Consider the following 27,030-nt stretch of genomic DNA (forward strand, 5'->3'; position numbering starts at 1 on the left):
TCTCTCCCCTCCAAATCCACTTCGCCCTCTTCCATGTCTGACCCGTCAGCGTCAGAGTCAGATTGCAGGATACGGGCCAGAGATCGTTTTTTGCGGACAAATGGGAGGGGATTGAGACACTGGTTTGGGGACTGAGTCTCTGTTCATAAACTCATCCACAGTCTGTCTTAAGCATTGAGTCTCTTTCTCATTGCGGGATAATTTTGTAGAAATATTGTAGATAATTTCCTTAATAGAATTAACCCACTCCGGTTCAGCCCCGCTATTCTGGGAAGGTGCACTGCCCTGAGTACCCAGTAGTGAGCCCCCTGGTGAAGAGGAACACTCCGCTGTACAAGAAACACACTCTTTGCCTGACATAATGCAAATCTGACAGCACACACAGGAAAAGGTTAAGCACAATTAACCCACAAATTTATTTGGAGCCAGCCCCCACCGCACCCTCATCAATAATGCCACGTTTAGCTAGGTCGCAGACTAAGTACCCTGATAGGGGACTTAGTACACTAAGAATCGCTCCCCCCCTGCTATGACCCCCTGGTACCGCTGAGGCAATTTGGAGTCTCTCCGGGGGAGAAGCGCGTCCCTGTCAGTCAGCATCTGTATCCACTGCAGAGGGAAAATGGTGCTGGTGAACTGCTGGATCTGCTCATAGTGAAGGCCCCGCCCCTTCAATGGCGTGCGGTCTTCCTGCTTTTTTTATACTGGCTGAGGTAATCTGGTGCTTAAAATGGAAAAAAAAAGTTTTAAGGCTGTTTTAGGCAGTGTGGGTACTGTGTACAGTGTACTGAGACGAAGCTGTATACCATGTCTGGAGATGTATTCTGACGCCAGGTTAGTACTCACCACTCTTCATTCTTCTGGCTCTGTTAGGGGTGGCGGCGTGCTGTGGGAATGTACGCTCGCTGTGGTGGGGCTTGCGAATAGTACCCTCAGGAGCTCAGTGTCCTGTCAGCGGGGAACGGGACCATTAACCCTTCAAGAGGTTGGGGTGTTCCCCCCCTAAGTCCTACGAAGCAGGCAGGATGGTGCCAACCAGCCCTGCCTGAAAATAACAAACATTTCAAATAAATGCAGAAAACTCTTCAGAAGCTTCCATAAACGTGTCCGGCTCCTCCGGGCACATTTTCTAAACTGAGTCTGGTAGGAGGGGCATAGAGGGAGGAGCCAGCTCAGACTATCAAATTCTAAAGTGCCCATGGCTCCTAGTGGACCCGTCTATACCCCATGGTACTAAATGGAACCCCAGTATCCTCTAGGACATAAGAGAAATAAGCGTTACGTATTAAAGGGATATTATGGCAAGCCTACCATTTACTAATATAAAATTAAAAACCTTTTCAATAGTACAAATTCCACAAAGGTCTCATCCAGGAGAAGTCTGTGTGATAAAATGATATGAACCATAAGGTATGAGGCATAAATTAGCAAAAATTAATTCTTACATTTATCTTATGTGAGTGCAGTACACCAATATGGGTGCTTGTAGCTTTGAGTCTCTGCCATTCTTATACTGTGAGTGTTTGCCTTAACACATACCTTAGGTCTGCAAACTCGGTCCTCATTACCCCACACAGTGCACGTTTTGCAGGTAACCCAGCAGGTGCACAGGTGTATTAATTACTCACAGACACATTTTCAAAGATCCGCAGGTGGAGTTAATTATTTCACTTGCGATTCTGTGAGGAAACCTGCAAAACATGCACTGTGTGGGGTAAAGCGGACCGAGTTTGCAGACCTATGCCTTAACACACAGGTTCTCAAACTTGGTCCTCAGGACCCCACACAGTGCATGTTTTGCAGGTCTCCTCACAGAATCACAAGTGAAATAATTAGCTCACCTGTGGACCTTTTAAAATGTGTCAGTGATTAATAAAGACACCTGTGCACCTGCTGGGTTACCTGCAAAACATGCACTGTGTGGGGTCCTGAGGACCGAGTTTGAGAACCTGTGCCTTAACACATCTCTGTGTTCCATGTGAGCGCACACCTGATATAGTCACTAAATCTAATGAATGGAGAACTTTCAGCTGTAGAGGGCAAACGACAATCAGGCAGTAATAAAGCTACCAAAGTGAAGTGTCTAGGTAATGCTGGTGGTCATTGTCATCAAGGTGTATTTTACACCAACTATCTAGCAGGCGCAAGCGCTAAAACTCCTGACAGGCGCATCTTCATCTCTGTCCTGGTGAGACTTTGTTATATTTATGTGAACACTTTCATACTGCACTTGGGGTATTTTTACACGCCCATTTCCTCCCCATGTCTTGCTCTCTAAACATAAGCACAAGGTAGGTCTGACCCTGTACAAGAGAAGCATCTGAAACTCAGCTTTTGTAGGCATGTGCAGTACGAAAGGTGCAATTTTCTCCTAAAATCTACTATGTCTATCCCTAATTCTACAGCAGCCCGCAATTCTCTGTCTCAGAATAGCTGTTTGAGCTATACAAATGTACTTATGCCAGTTCTCAAGGCAAACAAGCCACATTTTAAAAGTAATCCTGCTTTAACTCGGGTGAGTTAGAGGCTGAGTTGCCTCATAATATAGTTTGTAATGTTTGCCTGAGGCCTGCCGTAATGCACTCATTTTTATAATGTTGCAGTTTATTAGCTAGAATAATAACTTGCTTTCTTGCTTTTCTGCAATATAAAATATTATCCATTTTACCTGGGATGCTCATGGATTACATAGGTTCTGTGGCTGATTAAAACCAGCTGAAATGTAGGCTTGAAGTCAGCCAGCCACAGAACCTGTGTAATCCATGAGCGTTCTACTGTAGGTTGGCTGGATGACTTCTAGCCTGCATTAAAACCATGTATAATCAGCCACAGAACCAGTGTAATCATACCTCCCAACATGACCCTCTCCAGGAGGGACAGAATACTCTGCTCTTGGTCTTCCCTCTTCCTGTATGATTGCCATCACCTGTGCTGAAACACCTTTCCTATTAATTAACCTGTTTAAAACAGGTGCTGGCAATCATATAGAGGAAAGTCCAGAAGCAGAGCATTTTGTCTCTCCTGGAGAGGGTCATGTTGGGAAGTATGCAAAAGTATCGAAGCGTACACTTAACAGTTACAAATAGTAGCAATTTACCAAGAAAGTTGCTCAGAATTCTGAGTGGATTGCATTCAATCACTGGTAATATTGTGTGAAACCTATACACCTGGGGAATGTATGGTTAACTGTTAAGTGTGTCCACTTCAATACTTTTGTACTTCAATAGTTTCCACTATGCTTTTTAATGTGTATCATGCCTAACCTGTTCAGTTATTACATTTTTAATTCACTTTCATGTGGCATTATTGGCTTTTATTACTGTTTGTGACACCATAAGCCCATACTTGCCTACCTGAACCTCTCCATGACGGAGAAAATGCTCTGTTCCTGGACTTTCCTGGTAATGTATGATTGCCATCACTGTGGTGAGCTAGTTAATTGATAAGAAAGGTGTTTCACCACAGGTGATGGCAATCATACATTACCAGGAAAGTCCAGGAACAGAGCATTTTCTCCCTCATGGAGAGGGTCAGGTAGGCAAGTATGGTGTAATTCATGTGTGTACTGTTTCAAATAGATAGTATAATAAGACTAGTTGTATACCTCAATTCCAGGCATTTTATAGGGCCTGATGTGTATTATTCAAAGTGCAGTTGTCTGAATTTCAGCAGACAAATGCTTCCTGTAGTATTACCACCTGTTCATTGCTCAGTAAAAACTAGCAACATTTTCTCTGAACAGAACTGCATGCCTTCAATAAGTTATAGGGGCCCATTTTATCATTGTAGATTTGCGACATAATCAGTTTTCGGGGGTTAACTACAAATATTAAGTATCCCTTGACTGTATGACAGGGACTGCAGCAGTTATCTCCGATACCTGCTGCAATCCCTCTTCTCATGCCGACAGCCGCATCCCTCATAGTGTGGGGGATGCGATGCTGAAAGATTTACCAACATCCGGACTGTAAAGCATTACCATACCTCCCAACATGACCCTCTCCAGGAGGGACACAATGCTCTGCTTCTGGACTTTTCTCTTAATGTATGATTGCCGGCACCTGTGTTGAACAGAATAATGGATAAGAAAGGTATTTCACTACAGGTGAGGGCAATCATACAGTAAGAAGGAAGGCCAGGAGCAGAGCATTCTGTCCCTCCTGGAGAGGGTCATGTTGGGAGGTATGCATTACAGAGGTTGGCCCTTGCAGCTACCACCATTTGCAAATGGCGGTAGCCTATGGGTTACAGATTGCGGCTATAGTTCCGGAGGGTTCCCTAGAAATGGCCGCTGCGTATGTGTGGTCAATGGGACTGCGCATGCGCAGTAATCTCAGCAGCCATTACAGCACATCACATTCTGCAATGTGATCTTGGGTGCTAATATTGTGTCCAGATAACATTGCAAATGTGATCTATGATATAACTGGGCCACATAGGCTGAACTGCTACAAACAAGCTGTATGTGCTTTTATATGTAATAAATGCCCTGGGAATCCTCAGGAAAGTAGCGGTCTTGTTTTACTGGTCTGCAAGTAACGCCACCATTCATTTTCAGATCAGCCCTCAAGCCTGGTTCCCTTTTCAGCTCCCACAATGAGGCATGTGCAGACTGCTCCTTGGGCCACAGCAACTGATGGCAGCGAGGTGAAGCAGAAGACTGCAAAGGGAAAGCAGAAGGCTAGGGTTGGTGGAGTGCGCAAACGGCAAATCGCTGAGAGAGAGGTCCCAGCAGCAAGATCAGCTACTGCAAGCACAACTAACCTCCTGCCTCAAGAACGCCTTGCTTTCTACAGACTCCTAGGTAAGAAGCTATTCAGCTTTTGTGAGCAGCATGTCTAATGGGTTGTATTACTTCCCTGCACCTGGGGTGTCTGAGGCATTGAACAGCCTGAGTAGGAATCCTACCTTCTGTTCCATTTTATTTTGGATTTCAAATTCCCCTTTTCCAGTTAAAATCATCAAAGAACATAACCGATCCATAGAGCACAGGGAAGTAATGTTGACTCATCTGTTGGCCATCTCTACCTACCTTCACGTATCCTTTTCCATACTTTTCTAGCGTATAGAAGTCGCTGACCTCAGGGCTGCATTAAGAGTTGCTGGGGTCCCTACCAATCAAAGTATTGAAATGGTACACTAATGGGGTTAATAAAGTATACTGTGCAAATACTCCCATGTGTTGAACACACTGCAGTGCCCCTCAGTTCACATCTTGCCACAGTGCCCACCACGCTGATGATAAAGCTATGCAACCTCCCTAGCTGCCCCTTTTTTTTTTTTTTTTTTTTTTTTTTTTTTATAATACAGCATTGATTGGCCTCTAATATTGCAGTCATTTCACTCATGTTACGTGGAATGATAAAACCAAGAGGTAATGTACTATAGTAGCTGGCAGTTTGGTTTTATTCCCATAATGTCTTGCTCTTGGGTGGTAAATGACCTAAGATAATATCTTGTTACTTTGCAGAAAATGAGCTGATTCAACAGTTCTTGTCTATGGATGCCTGTTTAAGAATTTCAGATAAGGTGGGTATGGATAATGCAATGTTGACAACATACTGCTACATATTCATAGAGCTGCATGTATTGCAGCTTTAATGTTGTTCTGGCTACTGTAGACAGTGGCAAACGCAGGATTTCTAGGGGGGAGGTTTCCAAATGCAGCCTACAATCTACCACTCTGCGCAATATTGGTGCAATTGCAGGAGTATGGGGGAGCGGTAGAATAACGCAGTGACGACCCTGGAATTAACAATGTTCTTTTTTTATAAACTGGAAACTGTATGGAATACAGTGTTAATATTTAACACTAGAGATGGTCTATAGTATAGGCTATATCAAACATAAAATAAATATATATATATATATATATATATATATATATATATATATATATATATATATATTACACACACACACGCGAAGACCCTGTGATTTTCAAACGGATTCAATATGAAAGGCAACGTTTCATTGCCCTTTAATAGTGTGGCATTTTCATTAGGTAATACAAAGATAATCCAAACTTCTTACCTTAAGTAGGAATATATCACCCAGTGTGGCACCAATCCGCAGCGGGACTGCACACCTGGCAGCGGCGCATTCATAATGACTTCATGACTCTGTGTAAGGACACGTCAGCTGTAACGTGTAAAATCCATCACCATGGTAACATCTAAACCTATACAACAATACAAATATAAGCAAGCACAATCATGTTAAAGCAGAATATCAGACACATAGTAACTAATGTCATATACAATAGGTTATTAACTATTAGCAGCTAATAGATTAACACCTGAATGTTCATTTAAACCCTTTGGGGCTAATGTCCCCAAATGGAAAATCCAGCGGGCTTCACATTGTAATAGTTTCAGACCACGATTGCCACCACCATAAAGATGGTGGCACGTAGTCGATCATTCTATATTTAAGGGATGTAAGACTATGAGCAGCCAGCACAAAGTGCCTGGCAACTGGCTGTAAGAGTGAGTAGCAGGCACCTATTGTCATAATTTGAGCCACTTGCCAAGCAGAGGTGGGTTTCTGGGCAACTGGAATACCCTCCTCCCCCCTGTATTTTCCTGTGGATGGTCCAGAATAAACATACAGTAGCTGTTGTATTTGTAATACTGAACTGGCATAGTAGAAGTTGAAGGTTGAACATTGCCAAAATCCACCACTGACATACACTGACACTATATATAATATATTTAGCTTTTTGTGTTGGGCCCAATTTAAAAAAAAAAAAATGTAATAGTCTGAATATTCAATGTGCTCCCAAAATAATAAACTTTAGTTCCTGAGCAACCCCTTTACACAGACTATATGTAAATGGTGTCTTTTATACCAATGTTATAATTCTGCTATATAACAAAATATTGAAACTAAATATTTGTGTCTTCTACAGTATCTTATTGCTATGGTGCTAGTATATTTTAAGCGTGCTGGTCTGCACACCAGTGACTATACATCCATGAACTTCTTTGTTGCCCTGTAAGTATGTTTTGGGGTTTCTTTCTTCTTTCTATGCACTGTGACAAAATAATCAGCCTGTTCATTTTAAATTTGATAATGGTACTGTTGGTGTGTATTAGTCCTATTTGCCCTCTACTCCCTAAAGTAGCGATAATCTCACTGAGGCCACTGGCAGAAGAATGAGGATGTGTGCCACAAGAAAATGGCAGTGCTCTGTTACAGGATTATGGGGGCTATTCTTTGAAGCAGTGAAAAGGGTGGAGAAGTAAGCCAGTGGAGAAGTTGACTATAGCAACCAATCAGCATTGAAGTAACATTTATAATTTGCATACTATACAATTGTATGGAGCGGCTGATTGGTTGCTATGGGCAACTTCTCCACACTGGTGGATACAGCAGGGGGGGCGATTGTAGCGATCGCCCCCCTAGCATGTAATCACAGCAGTAGGTCTGTCCTCCTGTTATGCACAGCAGTGTCTTCCAGGTACTGGCTGTCACAAAGCACAGGAGGGTCTCCAACCCTTTCACTGACTAATGGGAAGGGGAGCATTGCGGGCTGGTGGAAATACTATGCTAGTAGCGGTAATGCTGTGCAGGGGGGTTTCGTGGTCCTGGGGGGCAGTGCTAGTTGCTATCAGTGCTGGGACGCCATAGCCCTTTACGATGTCCCGTCCCCCCCACTTCCAATCGCGCAATCTCCTCCTTGGAGCTGCTGACAGAGCTGGACACACTGGAACTCCAGAAACCAGAGCAGCAGTACAGTCAGCAGGCGGCCACCTGTTTAATCAGCCAGCGGCAGGTATACATCATGGTGGTGACACTGGGGTGGCTGCTGCTGCTCTGAGCTTCTACCCCTCAGCCAGCGTCAAATGTGTACATTGGTGGGTACATAGATACGCACAGACTGGTACAGACCTGTATGATAGTTATTGTTGGCAAACTGATGGACAGTCTGTAAAATGCTTTCTCACGCTACACTGGGCCTCTGAAGAAACTATTTTGGGCAAAATTACCTATACTCTGCAAAAAAAATTCCCTCTCAGGTTCAGTCACTTGCCTCACACACTCAGAGGTGTAGCGAGGGTGGCTCCGGTGGAGCGCGAGCTCTGGGTGCCAAAAAAGTTAGAGGGAGCGGGGCGCGTCACCACCTTCCCTGCTCACGCTGCACTGTGTACTGCTGTGCAGAGAGGGCGCAGAGAGGTCGCAGAAAATACAGTAGATAGGGAACAGGGCAAGCCAGAGGCAATACAGCAGAAGGCACGGACAGGCGGCATATGACGGAGCTTTGCCCATCCTGTTTATATGTCTCACGGTCTGCTTGTAGCTGTGCAGCAGGGCTACTTCTGTACCGCAGCACCTGGAGTTCCTTTTTTGCCCAGCTGATACAGCACCTCTCTCTCTGTCCCAGCTTCTGCATCTTTTTTAATTTATTTATTTTATTTTTTCTGGAAGCTGCAGCACATGTCTATTTCAGATGCTGCAGCACCTCTTTCTGCCCAGGCTTCTGCAGCACCACTCTCTGTCCCACGTATAAGCAGATGTACTGTGTTATATGTATAAGGGGCTCTACTGTGGCTACATCTCTGACCTTATCTCCCTTTACACTCCCACCCGTCCTCTTCGCTCTGCTAATGCATGCCGACTCTCCTGCCTACGGATTACTTCCTCCCACTCCTACCTCCAAGATTTTTCACGTGCTACACCACTTCTTTGGAATTCCCTACCTCTCCCCCTTAGACTCTCCACCTCTCTACAAAACTTCAAACGGGCTCTCAAGACCCACTTCTTCACCAAACCCAGCAAACTCATGCTAACCCTCTGTTCTACGCTCTCTATGTACCCCAACTGTGTCACCCCTGCTTGTCTACCCCTCCCCTTTAGAATGTAAGCTCTCACGAGCAGGGCCCTCTTCCCTCATGTGCTTATCCTTTCTTACTTTAATAATCTTCAGCTGCACCAAATCCATCAGTCTTCTGCCACCTGATGCTTATTCCAGTGTCATCTGCTAATATAACTATGTTTATTTACCCTGTACTTGTCCTATACTGTCATCAACTGTAAGTTGCTGTTTTCCTGTTTGATTATTTATGTACTCTGTAATTGGGTGCTGCGGAACCCTTGTGGTGCCATATAAATAAAGGATAATAATAATAATTGTGAACTATGTAGCCTAATAAATATATATATATATATATATAACTACTGTATGATGTAAGGTGAATGTGCTGTTTTATGTGTATTGGTACTATTCTGTGGCTATCCCGTCACCATGTAGCCACACTCCTATATTTTTGATGCACCCTGAGTTCCACAAGGTCTAGAACTGGCCCTATCACCAATTTAGGATTTTAAAATGTTTTCTTTTCAAATGTGACATGCCACCACATGTTGGCTAGGCTCTTAATTCAGTACAGTGAAGGGGGGTGCTAAAATATACCTTTGCTTCGGGCACCATGGCACCTAGCTACACCTCTGCACACACTCTGGAACCACCCTCCCCATCTTCCCTGATCTCACACATCAGTTGATCACTTATCACACAGGATCTGCATCTGGCTACTGCTGCACATTGGCAGAGACCAGGTAACCAGCCTCCTCTACACTCCTGCACTGCTGGATGTTGGTCCTTGCAGTTCCACAGCAGGAGGCAGCCAGGATGGCAAACTTGCAGCTGACTTCTGCTACCATGTACCTGAGCCTGCAGAACCCAGGTAACTTTGCCTACTGTACTGGTTGGTACCTGTTGCTCAAAATTTTTATGCAATATATTATACTTGGGGAAAATCAGTTGCTCCACCAATCATACTGTTATCGCACGGGTGCAAGGGGAGGAGTTGGGACTGGAAGGGGCAGGAGTCATGACTAATTGCTAAACTGCCCCCCCTAAAACAAAAGTCTAGACCCGCCCCTGCTTCTCCGCAGGCTCACCTCTGCACTGCTTCATGAATAGACTCCTAACTGTTGTATTACAGCGCATGTGTGCTTACATAAAATCCATACCTGCCTATTCTCCTGGAATGTCCGGGGGGGCTCCCAAATCTCTGGAGGCTGCGCTGGACACCCAGGAAAGTGAGCAAGTCTTACTAAGTGAAGGGGGCAGCCAGGGCAGCTTGATGATGTGATTCACCCCGAATTGTGATGAAGCCTGCACATCTCCACAATACCAGTGACTGAGCTGAGTGTAGCATCACATCTCACATAATGCCCACGTCACTGCGCTACCCCCCCCCCACCCCCACCCCCACCCCTCCCTACAGTATGACATCTGTGCACAAGGACGTGTTCTATAATAAAGGGCATGTGAGAGAAACTGCATGAACCTGGTGGATGGGAGAAACTTTGAGGCTGTCAATTAAGATGCTAGAAAATAGAACTGTGCAGCATTACGTTATTACATCATCATACCTGTGCTAAAACCTCTTGTATTAGTATGTTCATGGGATACAGAGTAGACTTACTGACCCTTCTGTACAGGCTCTTCCTGTGACCATTGCATTTTTTGTTTTGGTTTGGTTGTTTGTTTGTTTTTTTGGGGGGGGGGTTTCTTCTGTGGCCAATGGATGACGTGCAAACAGGCAACTGTGTGGTTTGCAGAGAACCAGAGTCAAATCTGATGAGCACTGATGGGCACAATCCACCAAGGTGGACTTTTATCATTGAACGCATATTGAATGCAATCTGGGCAGGATCTTGCCACCCAGGATTGCATTGCAATATGCCATCCTATCGGCTAGATGAATCATCCAGCACCCGCAGGGACAAGGGCTATGTAAGGAGCCAGTCCCTGCTGTGTGCTGGGAGGGCTTCTGGGGACGCTGCGCATGCACAGTCTGCTCAGACCATGCTGCACAGCGGTCACTTCTGGGGAGGGTTATAGAAGAACCCTCTGCCCAGCTACAAATGTGATGCGTAGCCTATATGCTACAATGGGCTACCACTACCTTCAGATAGTGGTAGCTGCAGGGACCAATATTGGATAAAGGGCACAGAAAAAAAGAGAAGTCTGTAAGTGGTGCACTAAAGAAAGGTATTAATAAAATATACATTTTTATTGTGTAATAAATTGAGGTTCTGTGAATTGTAGAACAGCACAATAGAAGTTAAAATATTAACAAAATGAGAGAAAAGGAAAATAAGGCGATCATTCAGCTGTGTCCATTTATTGTCTACTTTATTTGTAGTACAGTTGTTACAATGTCAATTATGCATTAGTGTGCACTGTTGTAATCCAATATTCTATAATTCAAAGTAGCTGTGGGAAGCAACGTTACAGTGCATCATTGCTGGTAAGTATTATACATCATATTATATTGGAGCAGATGCTAGATGCATCATTGCTTAGAGAGTGATAAACTACCAGCCAACCAGCTCCTAACTGTCATTTTTCAACCCGGGCCTGTGACATGCCAGTTAGGAGCTGATTGGTTGGTGCCAGTGGCGTAACTACCATAGGTGCAGGGGATGCGGTTGCTATGGGGCCGAGGCTATCACCGGGGCCCACTGCTCCCTCTGCACCAAGTAATTCACGCTGCAGCACTTCATTCTCCTCTCCAGTGGCTCTGCCTGTGTATATTTGTAGCAGATGCAGAGCACAGTGAGGAGGAGTCGTGTCTGGGAGGGATCGTGGTGACACCAGAGCCAGAAAAGATGGAGCAATGGGCGAGGGAGGGGGGGCATGCACCTATTCCCCTGGAACTGGCCACAGTAGCCTAGGGCCAGGGCATGACCTTGCAGGTGGATGTACCTTCCTGAGCTCCCAGCATGGCTCCCCGTATTAGGCAGAAGAGGTCTACAGAGTCAGGAGACATAGCCTGCACCCCTGCAGTTTGCGGCTTTTACGTACCGGAGGGGGGGGACCTACTCAGGCGCGGTGCCTCCCATTTGCCCTTATCAGTGCCCAAAGACCGGACCCTTTAACAGCAGGTGAGCTCTCCTGATCCTCTACACCAGTTTTCTGATGCAGAAGTGGCGATGTCCCCATCTGCGAGCAGGAGCCTGCAGGTAGCTCTTCTATTAGCCCAGTCACTCAGGCAGGTCCTGGCTGTGGTTAGTGCATTCCTCTCACAATGTCCTGGCAGAGCCTCCTCTTTGCCAATATTTTACCTGCTGGTTGTCACACGCCAGAGGCGGCATTCGCCGCGCTTACCCCTGCTGGTCTGTGTTGCGGCCTCCGCCTTCGGTGGGCCACGGGCTCCGGCGTCTGGCTGGCGCGGTTCTCCAGGGCAAGGGCGCCGCCATGACACCCGGCATCAGGTGGGCGGGGGGCAGGTGACGTCATCAGACTGTTCTGCCAATCCAGCGGTGGCGGGAGATTCAAAGTCAGACGCCGGACAGAGCCTCGGCGCCTGAGTATCGTCTTTCCCCTGAAGTGGATGCCAGCGCTCTTGTTCCTGGCAAGAATCTCTGAAGCTGTACTCCAGTGTCTCTGGCATTTCCAGGTGCCAGTTCGCTGCACAGGTTCCAGCGTTCCCAGCGGCTGGTGTGTCTCTCTGCTGTCCAGTCACCAGTGCTCCTAGGAATCAGCGTGGGCTGCGGGCCCTAATCACTGTTCTCAAGTTCTGCAAATCATCAGCAACTTAAACCTCTGCACTCAAGTTCTTCAAATCATCAGCGTCTCAGTCACCGTTCTCAAGTTCTACAAATCATCAGCGTCTTAAACCACTGCACCTAAGCTCTACAAATCATCAGCGTCTCAGTCACCGTTCTCAAGTTCTACAAATCATCAGCGTCTTAAACCACTGCACTTAAGTTCTTCAAATCACCAGCGTCTTAATCTCCGTTCTCAAGTTCTTTAAGTCATCTGTGTCTTTAACCACCGTTTACAAGTTCTTCAAATCATCAGTGTCTTTTAAACATCGCTCACAATTTCTTCAGTCACCACTTTCTTTAACATTGCTCACAAACCCTTCAATGGGCCTGGACATTCCCTCATAAGTTCCCTTTATGCTATATGACTTTGAGTTGTTCTTTTCCTGCAATAAAGCTCTTCAATATTTCACCAAACCTTACTGTCAGAGTCCTGTATGAGGAAATCCTATATCGGGTCACCCCTGTTCCGGCCCAGTTGTGGTTCCTCTTCCCAACCATCGGAAGAATCCCCGAGTTCACAACACCCTCAATCTAGGTCAGTGACACTGGTCCCCATACACTTACTGCTCACCTGCCTGCTGTCACCTGGGTTGGGATCGCAGCCCCTGTATTCTGCTGTAGTGGGCCACAGAGTGAGGGTTTTTTGGCAGGCCCCTGTTCCATTCTGTTTTTGTGAGGACTCCCCAGTTATATTTTACTTGTGGCCCCAGACTCTGCCTGCCCCTGGGCCTTGCCAACTCTATACCCACAGTTCCAGTGCTTCATGTTAGGCTTTGTGTCTCTGCTGAGAGGTATTACTGTAACTGATGCAGCCTGGTGCCTGTAGCCGGCAGTATCACCTCCGTACTTTGGTGTACAGTATGACTGTGTTCCCCCTCCTTGCACAGCCCCTTTTAATATGTGACACTGGGCCTAATTCAATCAGTATCAGCAGTGGTTTCTACCTTTTGTGAAGGCGGAGGGCTGCTGCTGGCGATGCTGCCTGGTCTCCCACCCCCCTCCTCCTTCCCACCACCGCCTGGGTCCCGGCACCTGTACTATGTACAGTTAAGACACTGGGACCTGGCGCATGCACAGTAGCAGCGATGGTACTACACATGCGCAGAACCACAGCTTCTATGGACTGCATCGGCTGCAGCCCATAGAAGCCGGCTAGGGTTGATAAGGCAGGGAGCTGGCTGAGGAGAGATGCTTTCAACATTTTGTTATGGGGCCCACAAAGATCTAGTTAGGCCCCTGTCTGGCGTCCTTCTCCTCTTCTTCTTTTTTTTTTTTTTTTTTTTTTTGCTCCATTTTATTACTCTCCAAGCGATGATGCATCTAGGCCAAGCTCTTAACGAATTGAAACCGCTTTATACACTTCTATATCAAGTGAAATAAAAGGTCTACTTCGAATTAAAGGTTCAAACAATATTGGAAAAATCCTCACTGTAATGTGTCAGAGCAGATATAACGCTCATTAGATTAAATCAGTGGAATGGATATTGGGGGTCATTCAGTTGCTCGCTTGCAAGTTTTTGCAGCACTGCGATCAGGTTAAATCTCTGCAAAACTGAGCATGCACCGCAATGCGCAGGCGCGTCGTACGGGTACAAAGAGGATTGGTGCTGGGCGATTTAACAAAGAATCCATTCGCACAGCCGATCGCAAGGTGATTGACAGAGGGCGTTTGTGGGTGTCAACTGATTGTTTTCTTGGAGTGTTTGGAAAACCACTGGTGTGTCCAACAAGCGTTTGCAGGGCGGGTGTCTGACATCCATTCCGGGACCAAAAAGGCTGAAGTGATAGCAGCGTTTGAGTAAGTCCAGAGCTACTCTGAAACTGCAAAAAACTTTTTTTTTTTTTTTTTTTTTTTACAGTCTGCTGCAAAAGAATTTACACACTTGCAAAGCGAAAATACACACCCCCACAGGCGGCGACTATCTGATCGCAGCGCTGCAAAAAGTTGCTAGCGAGCGATCAACTCTGAATGACCCCCCCCCCCCCTTGTGTATACTTATTTATGGTACATCGCATTATGGATATCTGTAAATCGGGCAGCATCACATCACCCATAGAAATCTATGGGCTATGCGGCTGCGAGTGGCATCCAGGAGATACCTAATATTTGCTTGTAACCCCTGAAAATGGGTGTTTTTGGGGATATAACCACAAATATATAGCTGTTTTGTTTTTTTTCAAGGAAAATATAAAGGGGCTCATTTATCAATGAGTGATAAAACGTGTTGTGAATGGTTTAACTCATGCGTATGGTAAATGATCGGTTGGGAGCTGATTGGCTGGAGCACCACGTATTGTATGCATGAGTTTTAGCACTCATTGATAAATGAGCCCCAACGTTTGCTTTTGTAAAATAACCTTTCCCTACAAAGTGGTTCTCCAAATACCTGGATACTGGCTCTAGTCATGAAGAGCTTAAAGCTCAGGACATACATTGGTTAAAGAATTTTTGAACTTCCATCTTTATTTAGGGGCCAGAGTAAAATTTGGCAAAAAGTGCGTGTACTGATCCTGCATTGTGTTTTCCCCATAGGTACTTGGCTAATGACATGGAAGAGGATGAGGAAAATTATAAGTATGAGATCTTCCCATGGGCACTAGGAGACTCCTGGCGAGAGCTCTTCCCTCAGTTCCTGCAGTTACGGGACCGTTTTTGGGCTAAGATGAACTATCGAGCAGCTGTGAGCCGGAGATGCTGTGATGAGGCAAGTTCCTCTAATGAAGGAACATAATAAACCTGTGCACTTCTAATACCACTTTTCCACCAAAACCCCAGGCATGACCCAGGTTTCAGGACACTGTTCCAACTTGGGTCAGACCCTGTTTACACTGCACCTTGGATCTGGGTTATTCCCAGGTCAGCCTCGTGAACCCAGGTCTGCCCTGCATGTCACTCAGACCCTCCCTTGAGGTGGACCTGTGCATACACAGCCAGTCAGAAGCTTATAAGCATAACCTGGGTTGAGCTGTTTACACTGTACCATTACCAGAGTCCAACCGTAGTAGCTACCAGGGTCAGATTCCCAGGTCACTCAACCTGGGTTATTTTTCAAGGTCCCTTTTACTCCAAGCTGTGACCTGGGCAGACCCGGCAATAACCCAAGCTATTGCTGCAGTGTAAAAGATATGAGAATGTGATTGTGATCTGTTTATTATAGATTATGTCTAAAGACCCTTTACATTGGCTCTGGCTCAGAGATCGTCCCATTCACCATAGTTGGGCAGTCAGGAGTTACCTTCAAGATGAGGATCTCTTTCCACGAGGGCCGGGCTCCACCCAATACAGTTGCACTCTGTGTCGGAGGTCCAGCACCAGTAACATTGAAGGAGCAACCTGCAGCGACTCCCCAACAGAGAATGAGTTGTTCAGTTTCACTAATGGACAGTTATCCCAGGAACTCATCCTGCCCTCAGATCTGCTTCTAGATCCTATGGCCACTTATGACAACCAAAGTGAGTTTTAGGTGTATCGCTTGTGCTTGTTTTCATTATATTGCTTTTGTGCTTGTCTTGTATTTCGGTATTACTTGGGGCTAGGGTATGGCTCAAAATGAAGGTTTCTCAAATATGAAAGTGTTTTACGGTCTTATTTCTGGAAATTACATGTGAAAATACTGCTGCAACCTGATATTTGCAATACCCTTCATGTGAGGTTAACATCAGTAATAGAAATTGCTTTTTGCTGCAAGATTGTTTGCACTTGGTAAATCCTTAGTTGGGGCTGTGTTGCTGTCTGAAGTTCTGGTCCATGGTTGGAGTTTGTGGTGCATCTATCTAGGGGCTGAGGAGTGATATGTGCAGTATATCTACCTTACTTTGGATGTTTTTCTTAAATTGTGAAATGACTGTGGGTGGGATTTACCATTGTCAAAATGCTGCCAAAACTCTGAAAACTGCCATTTTCTGAGGTATGACGGCATTCTCAATGTACAATGCTCCAGAAAGCAAAACTTTCTGGAGCTTGTACCTAGCAGGGCAATGCCTCCTATTATGTTGCCTAAATAGAAGCTTATGGGCTTTTGTTATCGGAGGTGGATACAATAGGATCCCTCCCAGTGTCCCCAGAGCTTGCACGTCTATTTGCCTTTCTAATCTCATTTGTACATGCATAACTGTGTTGTGTTTATCCTTGTAAGGAATAGCATGGCCATCTTCTAATGAGTCTTTGGTTTCAGTGGAGGAAAAATATGGCTTCACAGGGAATAGGTGGGGAGAGCTGGGTATATACGTAAGTGATAACTGCAAAGATTTATTAACCCTGGTGTGCTGTTTAATGGAAACAAAAGGTTAATATAGGCAAAAGGTAACATTAGGTAATTCTAGGAGTAAAAAAATGGGGGGAAAAATACTAGGGTTACTTTCTACAGCAGTAAGTAGTTGATGCCGTCATATATGTAGTTGTGGGAGGCAAACATTTACTTGGGAGTAAGTCTGTATCTTACCTGCCTATATTTGACAACCCCCCCCCCCCCCCCCCCAATCCCTTCCCTCCTGGAGAGAAGCATCTGATTGCTGATGGGGGCAGGGTTGGGTCTAGTCTTGATGCCCCCTCATGTCTCTTATACCTCCTTCTGGATTCTATGGCTGTCGTGGAACGCACAGTGTTTCCTTGCATTTCACTGCGGACACCACCACCAGATTTGTCAGTACAGTGGTCAGCTAAGCAAGGGTATGTTGGGGGACATAGATTGCAGGTGGTTGAAGTAGGCTTGTGTACGTCAAGGGTGCATTTGCGAATGATTAAGGGGACATGACTATCTAGTGGTATTGCTGGCTTACATGGTGGGAAGGATTTATGTTGGACTGATTTGAAGTGGCTTGGTTATGAATAACGGACTAGTATTCATGAGAATGGGGCATGAAGTAGTGTAGTAGTGCCATATTGGGAAGACAGTCTGTTGCATGAGAGATTGTATGCTAGCACCCAAACAAACTAAGATCAGGCATGTCCAAACTGCGGCCCTCCAGCTGTTGAGAAACTACACATCCCAGCATGCCCTGACACAGCTTTAGCATTCACTGACCGCAAAACTGTGTCAGGGCACGCTGGGATATGTAGTTTCACAACAGCTGGAGGGCCGCAGTTTGGACATGCCTGAACTAAGATAAAACTGACTGAACATGTCTATAAGCGAGTTGGATCTCCATACTAATTCTTGGTGAGGGATAAAGTGCCAGCCAAATGGCTCCTATCATGTCACAGACTGTGGCTGGTACTTTATCTCTCTCCAAGGCTTAGTACATAGACACCTCAGTTTGTTTGGGTGCCAGCATACCGGTACAAATCAGGGGGCACGGTCACAAGTAGCTTAATCCTCGACAAAGGTGCAGAAGGTAGCACTAAACAGCCGTCATTTGCCAGGATGAGATGCCTTACATATCTGTTTGATATGAAGTCCAGGGATGAGGAGAATAGATTTCCCATCCTGGTATAAACTCTGGGATCACCTGATTTGAGAGAGTAGGACTTCCTCAAATTAGGGTGCCCCCAAGTGGTTTTGTGTTAAGACAATATCAAATGCACTACAGATATAGAGTACAGTAGAAACAGTGGATGTGAGAGGGTAGTCAACAGGCATGCTCTCCCATTCTGGCACCTATGTAATTGTGGGTGCTCAAGTTTGAAAGTGCAACCCCAAACAATGTGCCACCTTCATAGCTGTCTGGTTATCCTCAAATAACACCCTAAACTACATAAAGCATTAAGTCCAGGAATATGGTGTTTCAAATGCCTGGATGTGTACCATTCCTGGCATCTTTATGTGGTAGGCTGTCTATTTTTCAAAATGGTAGGCTTTGATTGGCTACCATATTACATTCACATTTTATGGGTGAAATTCAATTGTTTGAAAAGTCGGTTGGTTGTCTATTTTTTCCTGTCTATTAGATAGGAGAAAACAGACACCCAACTGACTTTTCAAACAATTGAATACCACCCTATATGATGTTCAAATGGGGGAGCTGTATCAAACCTTGGATAGAGATAAAGGGCCTAATTGAGAGCTGTATGGAAACTCAATGGTTTATATTCATCTCCGATGGTTATCGATCTGCACAGGCTCTGTACTGCAAATGTTCAGATCTATGTCTTAAGCCACAGTATGATTGACATGCTGCACCCTTTTTTGGAGTCTGAAGGGACGGGGACAGCCAGCATTACAGAAACTGAGGCATGTTGGCCTCGTTTACAGGGTGTGCTGAAGTCAGTGGCTGCGTCCTTATGTAGTTCCAGCAGTGGGTGTCATTCTACAGATGATACCTCCTGAAGCTTCCACCTATATTGGAACAGCTGCTGTGTACGTATCTGAATCCACCCCTAAATGGATTAACATTTCTTTTTCATCCACTAGGGGTCACTGGAGTACTCTTGGGATATGGACTGTTCCACAGGAACTAGGCACTGAATAGTTAAACTTTGACTATACCTCCCCTCCATATCCCAGAGTACCTCAGTGTTTTTTCGGTGCTCACCGAGACTAGGCTTGTGGAAGTTGATCCACAATTACTGAATTTTTTGATAATTTTTTTTGGGAATCCCTTTCCCCCTTCCAAGAAGGCGAGGGTCTGGGATAGGAAAGCTGCTGAAGCAGCTGTGGGTGTCGGACCTCTCTAGAAGAGCTCCCTCACTACCACGTGCAGGTCACCTGCAGTAAAAGGCTGACAGTGCTTACAGAGAAGCCCCGTCATTGCCCTCACCACAGGGTCCAGGTATGTGTTCGGGGCGGTCAGCTCATGCTGCCGCCCCGCTGTGTGGATTACTGTGTGTGTATGTGCTGCCCGCAGCCGCCGCTTCCAGCGCCGCTGTGTATGTGCCTCTCCCGCTGCTCGGAGCCACACCGGCCGCTCCACGGCTCTATGCGGCATGTTCACCTGCTCCGATGCGCTTCCGGAAGGCGCAGTGTCATAGCCCGGTCTCCGTGTACAGAGAGCGGTACACGGAGCACGGGGGAGAGGGGGAGACGCACTTAAATAAATAGTGTGTATGAAGCCTAGCACAAGGCCAGCAGCGCTGCATAGAGGATTAAGCCTTTGTAAACAGGATATATGTGTTTTAATGCATATAAAACATAGTTGCCGACTTCTGGGCTGCTCTCTCCGGGAGAGAGCAGCCAGTCGGCTCAGCAGGGGAGGGCGGGCAATAAGGTGACGTGTCAGGGGGGCGGGCCAGAGGTGGAACGGGGCGTGGCTTCCGGCAGCGTGACTTAAGCCACGCCCCCCGCTGTGTAATGCCGCGATTACCGGCATTATACAGCAGGGGGCGTGGTTACGATGACGCGATTCAACAAGAATCGCGTCATCACCTGCCCGGACTGCCCACTTTACTCGTTAAGTGGGCGGCGGGCAGGGGGTGACCCCCGTAAATTGGGAGACTTGCCTGCTCTTCCGGGGGGCCGGGAGGGTCACCCGTTTTTCGGGAGCCTCCTGGCCATTCCGGGAGGGTAGGCAAGTATGATATAAAAGGAATATAAATCTGCAACATAGTTATAAGTTTGCACTTTTGTGATATTCTGTGAGCATGGGGACATATTAAACCATGCTTCCTGTTTTTCCTGTTTTCTTTTCCAGAATTCCTGATTACATCTCTCCACCATTGAAGGCGCTGGGGTGTTAGGGGGATTTTGGGATCAGGCATATTACTGGCACACTTGGCCAGAGATATAGAGACACCTTAGTGCTATTTACTGAGTCGCGCAGGTTGTTTGTCTTTGTATTTTGTTTTGTCTGTTTGCATAATGAGTAAAACACCAACAAAGTCCAAAAAGCAGTTTTTCTGCCATGTCTGTAAGGGTGTATTACCTGATGGATTTTTCACATGTAAAGTATGTTTTGTAAATTCAGAAACAAATACAATTTCGGCTCCAGTTTCAAATTTAATTTCAACCCCGGACCCACCATGGGCTATATTAGCAGATGTCTTAGCTGGATTGCAATCAGTTGGCCGCCTCTCGGCAGGAGCGAGAGGCGGCAAGATCTGAATCTAGGGTGAGACCGCTAGAACTACCAGAGGGGTCTCGCCCTTACCAAAGGTCCAGATCCTCTTTGACTAAGGGGGATAAGTTTCATTTTTCTTATAAACTACCGGTTTCTGCTATGTTACTGTCTGATGATTCTTCGCCAGACCTCATTGTACAAGTTGTGGGTGAGGAGGGCGAAGTAGACCAGCAGTCAGAGGATGACAATTCTGACAGCCTGGGCATTGATCTCATCAGAGCGGTGCGTCAGTCTCTGAATTTTACAGAAACTGAGGAGCCTCTGACAAATGATGAGGTCGTTTTTACTAAACGACAGAGAACTCCAATATGTTTCCCTGTTTCAGAATCGTTTAATAAAATGTTACTAGAAACAAGGAAGAATCCGGATAAACGGTTTTCTGTACCTCACAGATTTAGGTCTAGTTATCAGTTTCCAGAGTCTGTGACAGCTACATGGGAGAATCTGCCGTTGGTGGATTCATCTGTGTCGAAACTTACAAAGAAATTAACCATACCAGTACCAGCTGCAACTACACGCAAGGACCCTTCGGATCGTAAGATAGAGGTTATGCTGAAGTCCATGTATACAGCAGCAGGAGTGCTGCTAAGACCTGGGTTGAGTGGCATCTGGGTAACTAAGGCTCTAATGGTATGGATAACAGAGCTCAGATCTGCCTTAACTGATGATCATCTTATACTTCTCGCTGATCAAATCTGGGAAGCGGCTGACTATTTATGTACAGCTTCTACTGACGTCTGTCAGCTTACTTCTCGCCTTTCATAGTCGCTAGTCGCAACTCAGCGGGCGCTCTGGCTATGTTCTTGGCGAGCGGAGACAGAGGTCAAAAAAGGAATAGAAGCGTTACCTTTCGAGGGTGAGAAGTTATTCGGTCCTGAATTGGACAAATGGATTTCTGAGGCCACGGGAGGAAAGTCGTTTTTCTTACCATTTCCTCCAACAGTACCTAGAAAAAGGTATTCTGGACCGGCGTTCAAATCCTTTACACCTCAGTCCTTTCGCGGGCGTGGCAGGGGAACCGCCACACCAGGTAGACTAGGTCGGGGACGTGGTTTCCAACGAACCAATACCACTCGTCAGGATACTAAAGTCACCGGTAAGCCAGTGGCATGACGGGCTCCCAGCCCATCTCGGATCTCCTATTGTGGGAGCATGTCTTCAGTCATTCCAGTTGGCGTGGCTTCAGACGTCCACAGATGGGTGGATCCGCAATTTAGTTTTAACAGGTTACAAAATAGAGTTCGACTGTCTCCCGCCAATGCGGTTTTTCAGGACAGGACTGCCTCTGTCGGACGGCAAGAGCAGACTGCCATTCAGTCTCTGCTGGACGCAGCAGTTTTGGTTCCGGTCCCTGTGCACCAACAGGGTCAGGGTTATTACTCCAGTCTGTTTATGGTGCCGAAGCCGGATGGCTCGGTCAGGCCAATATTGAACTTAAAGGGCCTCAATCAGTACGTCACTTACTACAGATTCAAGATGGAATCCCTGCGGTCAGTAATTGCAGGTCTAGAGCCACAGGAATTTGATTGCGCTGGATCTCAAGGATGCGTATTTACACATTCCGATTTGGCATCCTCATCAAAGGTTTTTGCGGTTTGCAATACGACAGAACCATTACCAGTTTCAGACTCTACTGTTTGGCCTCTCGTCAGCGCCTCTGGTAATTACCAAGGTGATGTCTGTGATGATAGCTCATCTCAGATCCCTAGGAGTGATAATAGTTCCGTACTTGGACGACTTACTCATCAAAGCTCTGTCTCAACAAATCCTCCTTCAACAGGCATTGCTGACATACAATGTACTGGTTCACCACTGTTGGATTGTCAACTTCAAGAAATCGCATCTAGTTCCGTCTCAACGACTTCAATTCCTAGGTATGGTTATCGATACGGTAGATCAAAGAATTTACCTACCCGAACAGAAAGTACAGGTCATTCGTCATCTGGTACAATTAGTGCTCAAGCCACGCACGGTATCGGTTCATTTTGTGCATTCGCCTTTTAGGCACAATGGTGGCGGCTTTCGAATCACTTCAGTTCGGAAGACTTCACTCACGTCCTTTTCAACTGAATGTGCATGCACAGTGGTCGGGCTCGCATTTACAGATTCACCACAGGGTAAGGTTGTCTCCAAGGACCAGAGTGTCTCTACTCTGGTGGCTCAAAGTACAGAATCTAACCGCAGGGAAAAGGTTCGGCGCCTGGAATTGGATAATTCTCACGGCAGACGCAAGTCTCAGAGGTTGGGGAGCTGTAGTTCAAAATTTTCAGCTCCAGGGCCTCTGGGCAGATCACGAAAGATTGCTGTCTATAAATGTCCTGGAACTCCGGGCAATTTACAATGCATTGCGACAAGCAGTGCACATGTTGCAGGCTCAGGCTGTTCAGGTGCAGTCAGACAATGCGACGGCGGTCGCATACATCAACAAACAAGGCGGAACGAGAAGCCGCATGGAAATGCGGGAAGTAGCTCGAATCCTCAATTGGGCCGAATATCACCAAGTGATATTGTCGGCAGTGTTCATTCCGGGAGTGGACAACTGGGAGGCGGATTATCTCAGTCGTCGGGATTTTCATCCAGGAGAATGGGCATTAAATCCAGAAGTGTTTCACATGCTGGTCCAGAGGTGGGGTTGCCCGCAGGTGGATCTGATGGCATCTCGCCACAATCATCAAACGCCCCAGTATGTGTCCAGAACGAGAGATCCAGAGGCAGTGGCGTTGGATGCTCTCACAGTCAGGTGGCCATACAGTCTAGTGTATCTGTTTCCGCTACTCCCTCTATTGCTAAAACGGATAAAGAGAGTCCGTCAGTCATACTAGTGGCGCCTCATTGGCCATGGAGAGCTTGGTTCTCGGATCTTCGCGGATTACTCGCAGACTATCCTTGGCCGCTCCCACTACGTCCGGACCTGTTACAACAGGGTCCGTTCCTTTACCCCGATTTAGCGCGGCTGCGTTTGACGGGGTGGCTGAGACTGCCCTCTTAAGGAAAGAGGGCATTCCAGAATCAGTCATTCCAACCATGTTACGAGCTAGGAAGCCGGTTACGGCAGCTCATTATTACAGAATTTGGCGTGCCTATATAGGTTGGTGTGAAGCTCGGAAGGTACCGACATCTTCTTTCAAGTTATCCCGTCTTTTTTGTTATTTCTACAGATGGGGTTAGATGGAGGTCTACGTTTATCTACACTAATGGTGCAGATATCTGCTTTGTCAATTTACTTTCAAAGAAGATTGGCTCTATTACCGTCGGTACACACCTTTATGCAGGGTGTCCTCAGAGTACAGCCTCCATTCACTCCACCTACTGCGCCATGGGACTTGAATCTGGTGTTAGATTTTTTTTTTACAGTCTTCATATTTTGAACCCTTACAAGAAGTGGATATTAAGTTTCTCACTTGGAAAACGATTTTTCTCCTAGCCTTGGCTTCGGCAAGGCGGGTTTCAGATTTGGGTGCCTTGTCATGCAAGCCACCGTTTTTGGTGTTTCATGATGACAGAGCGGAACTTCGGACGAATCCCGCTTTCTTACCAAAAGTAGTGTCATCTTTTCACATCAACCAACCAATAGTAGTTCCTGTGTTGACAGGACATTCTGAAACTCTGGCTGTGGTACGCGCTTTACGCGTTTATGTATCCCGAACGTCTACAGTTCGTAAGACGGATACGTTGTTTGTTCTCTATGATGCTGCCAAGAGAGGTTGGCCAGCCTCTAAGCAGATATTATCCAGATGGATAAAACTGACCATACGTCAGGCTTATCTTCAGGCTAGGTTACAGCCGCCTACATCGGTAACAGCTCATTCTGTTCTGTGGGAACTTCATGGTCAGCTGGTCGTGGAGCTTCTACGACACAGCTTTGCCGTGCGGCTACATGGTCGTCAGTGCACACGTTTGTGCGCTTTTATAAGTTTGATACTTTTGCGGCATCGGCATCTAGCTTTGGCCGTTTAGTGTTACAGGTGCCAAATAGCTCTCCCGCCCACGGGGGAAACTTTGGTACGTCCCAAGAGTACTCCAGTGACCCCTAGTGGATGAAAAAGAAAATAGGATTTTGGTACTTACCAGGTAAATCCTTTTCTTTGAATCCATAGGGGGCACTGGATGCCCACCCAGAGCAGTTGTTACCTGGTTGTGGTAAATGCAGGGAATATTATGGTAACACACTCTTACCGACTGTTTCAAATTAGAAATTTATCGGGTTGGTGTCAACTGTTAGTTGTCAGGTTTGTTTTGTGTCAACTTTATTGTTGTCCGTTTTTTGGTTATATGTATTTCTCCATTGTCGACCTCTATAGCTCCAGTTCGGCTCGGTAAAAAAACACTGAGGTACTCTGGGATATGGAGGGGAGGTATAGTCAAAGTTTAACTATTCAGTGCCTAGTTCCTGTGGAACCGTCCATATCCCAAGAGTACTCCAGTGCCCCCTATGGATTCAAAGAAAAGGATTTACCTGGTAAGTACCAAAATCCTATTTTTACTGGCTGTTAGAAAGTACCAACCAGCTTCTGTCATTATTTCAATCTCCAAGATTTGATATATCTTTCACCACCCCAAAGACTTAAGAAGGTGAAGAAGAAAATTTTGTTTAAGCATAGATTTTTATGAAAACCTAGGTGTAGAATCTGCCTTCTTGCTGTTTTGGAAAGGCGGTTTAATACCAAAGCAAGCATAAAGTAGTTCATAGTGGTGGTTTGGAGTAGCCACATTTTTGTCTTGCCATTTCAATTGTTTGGGCAATGTAGGTAAATTGTTTTAGCTCTCTGAGGAAGTCTTAAAAATAAAGGGGGGGGGGAACCCTGTAATTTGTGGGTTCTAGATCGGTTACTGATGTTGGAATGTGACAAGCCCAAAATAAGCTCGGCAGCAAACATTTAAGTAAAACCAGTTGCAATCACGTGCTTATGAAATGGGTGTTATACATTTGGGGGATAGTTCTGTGGTGTTTAGTCAATTAGTTGGAAAGTCCTGCACTAGAAACACCACCTTGGATTTGGGCACAAGTGTACCGTTTTAGGTGATGGCTACCTCAAGTTTAATAAAGGGGGGGGGGGGGGGAATTCTAACAAACTGAAATGAGGATGCTGCTGCTTTTCATTCTGAAATAGAATTGATTTCACAATTACACTTTTATATATTTCAACAACTTTTTTTTTTTTTTTTTCCATACTTTTAGTACCTCCTGTGACGCAACTGGGATTCGAGCCTGGTGGGATGGCCTTGGGTTGGTGCCTCTAGCTCAAGATAAATGTCTGCACTACTCTTCTTCCAAGTACAGAATGCAGGAGACCTCAGCACTTATCACACGGTGATTCATCAGTCTACACAGTCAGAGAAAAGACCAATATTATTGTTGGGAGGCTTAAAAGTGAGAGATGTCTCAATAATGTAACTTGTATCTCTAACTTGCATCTGGTGTCATTTCCATTCTGTATGTAAATGTATTGGCTGGTCACTATTAAATATCACCAGGTGTACACCTTTTGTATATTGAGTTCCTACACACTTTAAACTTTATTTGTGAAACTTGTGATTTTGGTGTATTGTTTGAAATGTGAATATATTTTAAGTAATGAAACTACTTTTCACTTTAAGTGTAAGTCTCAGATGAGAATCTGTTAAGTATTCTGTGATCCTGTACAAGGGAGAAGAGCACTAGTGACTTGGGGAGTGCTAGGGGGAGAAAAGCGCTGCACAGAAGGACATGACTACCAAGGCGGAGGAGGTGAAAATATGAAGTTATGAACCACGGGTGTTTTAAGAGAGATGATGGCCTGTGTGCAGACTGTCTGGGACCTCTCCTCCCTCTTGCCAGAAGCTACTATTAGACTCTAGTGCTGTGCTAGAGTGTACTATTCATGCACAGGACTCCAGGAAGATGGCATAGCACCCATTTTCCCGGAGACTGTTCATGCGCAAAATGCCAGGAAAATGACCACCATGCACTTTTTTTTTTTTTTACACCAGTGCTCTTACAGGGCTGCTGCAGTGGATGCTGGACATCGGATAGGTGAGAACTGAAGAAATGCGCACAGTAACCATTATAGATACGCCATTGGGGTGAACTAGTAAGGATACATGGTTGAGCAGTTATGAGGAGGTGTGGACACTAATAAAAGTACAATTTAAGAGCATGTTTGAAGCTGGGGAGGTGAGTAGAGTGCATTACTTGGTGATAGAGTTCCAGAGGGTTGGTGTGCATCAAGCCAAATGTTGTAGGTTAATTTGAGAGAAAGTGACGAGTGTGGAGTAGAGCCATTGGTCATAGGAATAGCAGAGAGGGCACCAGTGTCGAGGATGATAATAGAGATGAAGGAAGGGAAGGAGTAATGGTGAAGAGTTGAACTGGATTCTGGGTGTGAAAGGGAGCCAGTGAAGCCTGTTGCAGAAGGAGAACAGAGCCTGTATCACAGTAAAGGAAAATATGCCGAGCACCAGCATTAACAGTGGATTGAAGTGGGAAGAGGT

At 45.8% G+C, this 27,030-nt stretch overlaps 1 protein-coding gene across 2 annotated transcripts; it reads left to right on the top strand.

Moving 5' to 3' along the window:
- The first annotated feature begins 2,044 nt into the window (after positions 1–2,044).
- SPDYC (speedy/RINGO cell cycle regulator family member C) lies at positions 2,045–26,039 on the top strand. 2 transcript variants are annotated; one of them, XM_063944854.1, is made up of 8 exons: positions 2,045–2,188; positions 4,559–4,804; positions 5,471–5,529; positions 6,911–6,996; positions 15,101–15,272; positions 15,726–16,020; positions 20,134–25,018; positions 25,739–26,039. In XM_063944854.1, the coding sequence occupies exons 2-7, from the start codon at positions 4,597–4,599 to the stop codon at positions 20,160–20,162; spliced, it is 849 nt and encodes a 282-aa protein (XP_063800924.1). In that variant the 5' UTR covers positions 2,045–2,188; positions 4,559–4,596; the 3' UTR covers positions 20,163–25,018; positions 25,739–26,039. The 2 variants fall into 2 exon arrangements, with proteins under 2 accessions (XP_063800924.1, XP_063800922.1); XM_063944852.1 differs by lacking the exon at positions 20,134–25,018 and having other exon boundaries at positions 2,049–2,188.
- Positions 26,040–27,030: the final 991 nt, after the last annotated feature.

The sequence above is a fragment of the Pseudophryne corroboree genome, chromosome 11, assembly GCF_028390025.1.
Source record: "Pseudophryne corroboree isolate aPseCor3 chromosome 11, aPseCor3.hap2, whole genome shotgun sequence".
NCBI lineage: Eukaryota > Metazoa > Chordata > Amphibia > Anura > Myobatrachidae > Pseudophryne > Pseudophryne corroboree.